Genomic DNA, 7,448 nt, shown 5'->3' on the forward strand with positions numbered 1-7,448 from the left:
AAATCTTGGTTCTGAAGCCAAACTAGCTGAGAAACACAGCAAATGCAATGACATTCAGACATTAGTCAGAGTGACTCACTCAAGCGTTTTTGGTCTTTTCAGCAGCAGACAGCTGTAACAGTATAAATAACTGTGTGTGTGTGTGTGTGTGTGTGTGTAGGTTATGAGTGGACTCCAGACTGGCACCCTGTGCTGCCCTCCTGCGGCTCATTCTGCCTGCACTTGTGATTATCAGACTCGTATCAATCCCGCTCATGTTTGCCTGCAGCGCTGTTATAAGCTGTTTGAATATGAGTGAAACATCCTGATCTCAACTGAAAAACAGCCAAAGCCACTGGGACGGACAGCAACATCAATGCTTTGATGCACATTTTATGCAAATAACAACAATGGAATTTTCTACCACAAATTCTCATTACTGTAACTAAACTCAAATCTATACATTATTCCAATTTGCTCATGTTAAACACGTAACAATAAGATTCAATTCAACCACATCGTGAACTAAAAAGGAACCTACTTTAGTAATCTAAAGGTTAATTTCTAAATATACTACGAATGCATTTTTAATATTAAGCCGATGATAAATTCATGACTTAACAGTCAACAACTGTAGTGTATTTATAAATGGACATTCACCTAGATTAATAAAGTAAAAACTGCTCATTTTTAGTTCATGATACTTTATGCATTAAGTTGCATTTATTTTTAAATAAATTATTAAAAGTAATTAGTAAAATAATACATATAAGAGTCTTGAAATCGGGTGAAGTATGAAATAGACATGTTTTGGGTGAGATTTTGTGAATTAGTGCCTCTAGTCGTCCAGTTTAAATGAAGAAGGCAGTGCATCTCATTTGCATTATTGCCATAAATAATACAGATACAAATAGGGATAGAAATATCACCACCTAACATACTTCTTATTACGGCTGGGCGATATAGCAGAAAATATAATCACGATCACATTTTTCATATCAGTTGACATTGATAATTTTCACAATAAATGTCAAATCTTTATTTCTTTCAAGTTCAAAGGCAGATTTTTGCTCTTAAGTGAAAGTTGTGGAGACCATACTGTTAATGAGTCTTTATGCTCAGAACGAGACAAACACGTCACGCTTTTTGAATTCTTCACACACACAAAAAAAGATCTTAAAAAATAAAAAATTCTTAGTTTCTGCATTGATATTCTTTCAAATCATAAATCAGGTTTGTGTTCCTGACGTGTATCTTCAGCACAGTTTATCTTAATAGTATGTTTGTTTTTTTTCTTTTTAAGATGCAGATGTCAATTTATGTTCATTATCAAAAACATCTGTAAAAATTGTAACAACCTCATTTTTATATGGTGAAATGTAATTATTCTGACCATTTTGAGTTTTATTAAAATCAACCATTGTTCTTCTATAGTAGCATACATTTAGATCATGAGAACCATGGTATTTTTACCATAGTAAAAATGCAACGATATGGTTTCTGTGGTATTTGTATGAAAAACACTAGTCTGAATACATAGTATAAATGCACAAATGCTGTAGTTTAACCAAAAAATACTGTAATTAGTTATAGTTAATTATTCTATATCGTGTACATTAATAATATAGTAAAATCCGATATGAATAACCCACATTTCTGCCACAATACCATGATGCAGTCAGTGTTACTAGAGTAAATCCATGGTAAATGACTGAAAAGCCTCCTGTTTGTATGGCTGCTCAGTGTTTCTGTTTGTCAGCGCTGTTTCATCCGGCTTTAATTCAGTTTAAATCACAGATTCATTTGTGTTCTTCGCTGAATTCAAGCGTTTCACACTGGATCTCAGTGTTTTTGATTCATGCAGAACATCTTTATCCAAAGCAACTTCCAGTTTCACGTCTTACTCCTCGCCTCTTACACAGTAAAGTCTAATAAATGACTGAGATTCATAATGACGCTGAACAAGTATGAGACCAAACATCTTTTATACAAACACAATATTACAGCAACGATCAGGATCACCGTCATTAGCTCTTGACTTTCTTCCGTTTGCCGTCTTTCGCTGAAGGCCTCTCGGGGTTTACAGGAGGAGCTCCCAGCTTTTTACTTTTCGCTTTCTTCACTTTTTCTTTAATGGCTTGAATATCAATTTTGTTTTCGGCTGTTGCTAAAAAGAAGAGAATATTAAATAATAAATATCATGAGTTTGCATGCTTATTTCAATTGAATTATTCACACATTTAAAGTCATTTTTACCAGGAATGCTGCGAAGCAATATTACTAGTAGTGACTAAAGACTTTCATCGTACATGCATAAAAAAAAATGCAGTTGCTCTGGATAAAAGCACATGTATATATATATATATATATATATATATATATATATATATATATATATATATATATATATATATAATTGAAAATGAATTTTCAAAAATATATATATTTTTTTAAATACTACAGTTATTATTATTATTAATTATAACAGAATATGAGCTTCACACCTCACAAATTTGCTGCAGTTTCAAAAACATAACTAGTGTTTTTATGACACCAACAATATGTGACCTGGAGCACAAAAGCAGTCTTAAGTCTATGGGATATGTTTTTAGCAATATCAAAAACAATACATTGTATGGGTCAAAATTATTTTTATACCAAAAATCATTAGGATATTAAGTAAAGATCATGTTCCATGAAGATATTTTGTAAATTTCCTGCTGTAAATATATCAAAACTTAATTTTTGATTAGTAATATGCATTGCTAAGAACTTCATTTGAACAAATTTAAAGGTGATTTTCTCAATATTTAGATTTTTTTGCACCCTCATATTCCATATTTTCAAATAGTTGTATCTCAGACAAATATTGCCCGATCCTACCAAACAATACATCAATGGAAAGCGCATTTATTCAGCTTTCAGATTATGTATAAATCTAAATTTGGAGAAATTGACCCTTATGACTGGTTTGTTGCTCCAGGGTCACACATATGAAAGCGTGGTGTATGTTTCTGGATGCATGTTGTATTGTGAAGTATTTAGTGTTCATTCGCGTGTGTGTGTGTGTGTGTGTGTGTGTGTGTGGTGTTTGCTGTACCTGGTTTGCTCTTCTTCACGGCTGGCTTCTCTTTAGGAGGAATGAAAGCTTTCTGCCGCTGCTCTTGTCTCTTGGTTAAAGCTTCAGCCTGTTTCGCCTTCAGCCCCGGAAATAAAGCACAAGTCGTTAGTAGTGAACTAGTTCCCACCAGTCGCTGCATCTGAGCTCAGAATTACTCATAAAAACCATTATATACTATATTATACCTTAATTTCATTCATCTTCTGCCGTCTCTTCTCGCTCTCTCGCAGGAAGAACTCGCCGGTCGCCAGCTCCTTATCAATCTGTGCAGAAAAATATTTCACATGAGCAATCACGACTGTTAAAAGTGGACTTTGCATCTATTATTTTTTTAAAATAACTGATTATTATTGTAATTTGTGAATCCAGGGATGTTTTCAAAAATACATTAAAATCTGTAAATGTTTATTTATTATACGTTTTTTATATTATTAAAATATTTTAATTTATGAATTAAGTAATATATTTAATTGATATTTAATCTTATAAAATATATAAATATTTTTATTATAATATATTCATTTATAAATGAATAAAATCTGTAGATTTGATATGAAATGTTAATTAAATGTTTTACTTTATGAATATCAAATTGTGCAGAAAAATATTTCACATGAGCAACGACTGTTAAAACTTTTCATTAATTTATTTTTAAATACCTGCTTGTTATTGTAATTTATACATCAAGGGATGCCCTCAAAATAAAATTAATTGATTTACTGTAAATTTTATATTATTAAATATGATTTAAATATTTTACTTAATATATGAATTAAACAAAATATTTATTTAATCATGTAAAATCTATAAATTACTTATATTTATAATTTATATATTTGATATTAAATGTTATTTGAATATTTAACTTAATTTATCAAGTAAAATATTGAACTGATATTTATCAATATAAAATCTACAAATTAATATTTATATTTATTTATAAATAAATTATCTATAGATTTGACATTACATGTTAAGAAAAACATTTTATTTATCTATAAATAATTAATAAATAAATATAAACAGTTGTGCTCAGCTCAAGTTTCTCGATTCTTTTTTTTTTTGACACCTGACTATTATTTTAATGAACGTTTCTCTTGTATTTAATTTTGCACATTAAATATGCTTCAAGAAAAAAAAAAAAAAATTAATTGGCTAAAGAATTATTTACATTGTATCTGCATCTTTTATCATATAGTCAACTGTGTTTTATTTTAATGAATTAATTTGTTGTTTGTGTGTGGGGGAGGGGACGGAGTGTAGTGTACTCCTTCTTCACCGTCTTCTTCTTGGGCTGCTTGCGTTTGGACAGACTCTTATGGCGGAAGTTGGGCAGGAATCTCTCCCAGTTCTGAGTGCGCAGCTCTGGGTCGCTCGCCAGCTCTCGCTTGATCATTAACGTCTAAAAAAAAGATTGAATCACACACAATTAATCATCTACAACACAAACAAAATATCACGCATATGCAAAGTGACCCACATTTGGTTTCTGACCACTGATAATGTGTATAATTCACTCAAGGAGCCATACTGAAATCCCTGTATCTCTGGAAATTAACTAAAAAATTAAGATACCCAAAGAAAAGTTAGGCAAGAAATAAAATGTAAAGGGACATTAAGATATCTTTAATGCTTCTTGAGTTACAGGCATGCAAACTTAAAAAAAAAAAAAAAAACCTGAAGTGTTCTTTCCCCATTTTTGAACGGTCACAAATGCAATATAATGCAACAAAGATTGCTAAAGTCAACAGATTTTACTGAAAGACCTACGAGTCTCTGTGGAAGAACAACAATGATGCTGCAATCTCTCTGAAGCCAGTTTTACTCAACTGTAGTTTGGCTCATTTTACGAAATATTGGATTACTCAATTAATATACATCTATGACATTTAATATTTTGCCTTTCATCACTATTTATGCTTGTCTTTCTGTATAAAAAAAAGTTAACAAATCAAAAATTTGAGATGGGAAGTTTCTGAAATGTGGTTAATTTACACAATGACTCTATTACACCACATCCTCTTGATTTACAGTACAGCACACTGTACATATAATGTTTAATTAGTCTGGATCTTATTTTGAACAACATTATGTACCTTTATGTTGTAAATGGGGTGAATATTCTTCATCGTGTCCAACACCACTTTCCGTACCTGCAGAAACAAGCGAGAAACACCAGCTACATCATTTTTTTTTTCAGGGTGAATAGGTTTGAATTCTTAAAAGGCATGGAGCAGCTAAAGCCATCACCTCCTTGAGGCCGCTGTAAGGGCCGAGAGCAGAAACCGTGCTTCCCTGAACCATCACGTAACAGCTGGTCAGCAGCTCGAGAGCCTGAAACAACGTGAAATCACCATAACATTTGATTACAGCATCAGATGAAAAGGCTCACCTGACAAACAAAACATAAAGCATTGAAACAAAATCAAAACACACCATAACCTGAGCCACAAAACACCAACAGAACTGTCTTCAAGAAGAGAGAAAGGAATAAAATCCCTTTATAAACCTAAAGTCCATCAATGGAAATCTGACTTTTTTCTGGGTTTTTTATTTATAAATGAAATTATAAAATTATTTTAAATTCTAAATTAAAAATTTTTTGTCTTTACTGTCACTTTTAATCTATTTAATGCATCCTTGCTGAATAAAGTTATTAGTTAATTCAACAAAAAAATTGTATCAACTGCAAACTACATTTTAAATACATTATTATAAAAAGTATAAACTATATTGAGATTTTATGTGATAAAATATTAATAAATTGAATTAAATTAATAAATTAAAGCATATTTAGAAGAATCAACAAATGAAAAGACACGCCTGACGTATAAAACATAAATAAATCAAATCACAATCTGAGCCATAAAACATCAAAACAACTTTCTTCATCTCTTAAAAGTAAAGAACAAAAAACAAAAGAATAAAATCCCTCTATAAACCCAAAGTCCATCTGTGAAAATGTGCCTTTTTTGTTTTTTTATTTATAAATTATTACTTTTTAGTTTATGAATTTAAAAAATTGAAAATTATAATTTTATTTAAAATTCTAAATTAACCATTTTTGTCTTTACTGTCACTTTTAATCAATTTAATGCATCCTTGCTGAATAAAATTATTAGTTCATTCAACAACAAAAAATTGTATCGACTGCAAACTACATTTTAAATACATTAATATAAAAAAATATATATTTATTATGATTTTTGTTTTATTTTTTTTTTTTATTTATTTGTTTGAATTATTTATTAATTTGTTTTATTAATTTATATTAATTAAAGCATATTTAGAAGAATCAACAAATGAAAAGACACGTCTGACAAAAAAATAAAATCCCTCTATAAACCTGAAGTCCATCTGTGAAAACATGCCTTTTTTTTAGTTTTATCAATTACTCTTTAGTCTTTATACATTTTTAAGATTGTACATTTATTTAAAATGATCAGAAATCACTATAATTACAATAATACAATACAATACATGATTATATTCATATATACACATAATAATTTTTGACCTTTACCTGCATGAACCATATTCAACATATGGACCCCCACAATACACATAATAATTTTTGACCTCACTGCATGTGAATAAAACAATGACAAGTTGATAATAATATGATCAAAGGCAGTGTTTGCTCACCTTCAGCTTTGTTCACTTGGGGCTCTATCTGTTGCGTACAAGCGTCCCAATTTTAATGATGTCACATGCCACGTCGTCTTCTAGTATCCTTACAGCCTAAAAATTTGGAATAATTACGATTTTTTTTCTCCTTTTTTTTTTTTTCATAATTCTCTTATGTTCAAAAAGGCTGAATTTATTTAATAATAATAAATTAAAAAACAGTAAAAAATGGTAATATAAAATATCATTCAAATTTAAAATAGCCATTTATTATTTGAATATATTGTAAAATGTAATTTATTCCTGTGATGCAAAGCTGAATTTTCAGCATCATTACTTTTTTGTAACATTTTAATTGTCTTTGCTGTCACTTTTTATATATTTAATGCATACTTGTTTTTTGATGTATATATACGATATGTTTTTTGTATTTATAATCATATTTGAACTTCTTTTTATAAATGTATTTTACTTATGAATTAAGTAAAATATTTAATTATAATTGAACTAAATCAAATCTATAAATCGTTTATATACAAAATATTCACAATATATTGCTGATGAGCTCATACCTGTTCAAATGGTTTACTTATGAATTAAGTAAAATATTTAATTATCCCTCGTATCCTGAGGATGGCATAGGGGTCAAATGTTTTCTTTGTTGTGTGCACCGTCATGCTGCCTTCAATCAGGTCCAGTGTGGCATTGATGAACTACAGAG

At 29.8% G+C, this 7,448-nt stretch overlaps 1 protein-coding gene across 1 annotated transcript in view; it reads right to left on the bottom strand.

Annotated features, from left to right (window-relative positions):
- Nucleotides 1-1,947: 1,947 nt before the first annotated feature.
- The window catches only part of LOC109081739 (KRR1 small subunit processome component homolog), a 6,513-nt gene continuing 1,012 nt past the window's right edge, over nucleotides 1,948-7,448 (bottom strand). Inside the window, 8 exon segments of the mRNA XM_042736125.1 lie at nucleotides 1,948-2,146; nucleotides 3,080-3,176; nucleotides 3,286-3,365; nucleotides 4,331-4,502; nucleotides 5,197-5,253; nucleotides 5,351-5,434; nucleotides 6,746-6,841; nucleotides 7,300-7,440. Coding sequence (XP_042592059.1) covers nucleotides 2,007-2,146; nucleotides 3,080-3,176; nucleotides 3,286-3,365; nucleotides 4,331-4,502; nucleotides 5,197-5,253; nucleotides 5,351-5,434; nucleotides 6,746-6,841; nucleotides 7,300-7,440 — 867 coding nt within the window. The 3' untranslated portion in view covers nucleotides 1,948-2,006.

Source organism: Cyprinus carpio, chromosome A4 (assembly GCF_018340385.1).
Source record: "Cyprinus carpio isolate SPL01 chromosome A4, ASM1834038v1, whole genome shotgun sequence".
In the NCBI taxonomy this organism is placed as follows: Eukaryota; Metazoa; Chordata; class Actinopteri; order Cypriniformes; family Cyprinidae; genus Cyprinus; species Cyprinus carpio.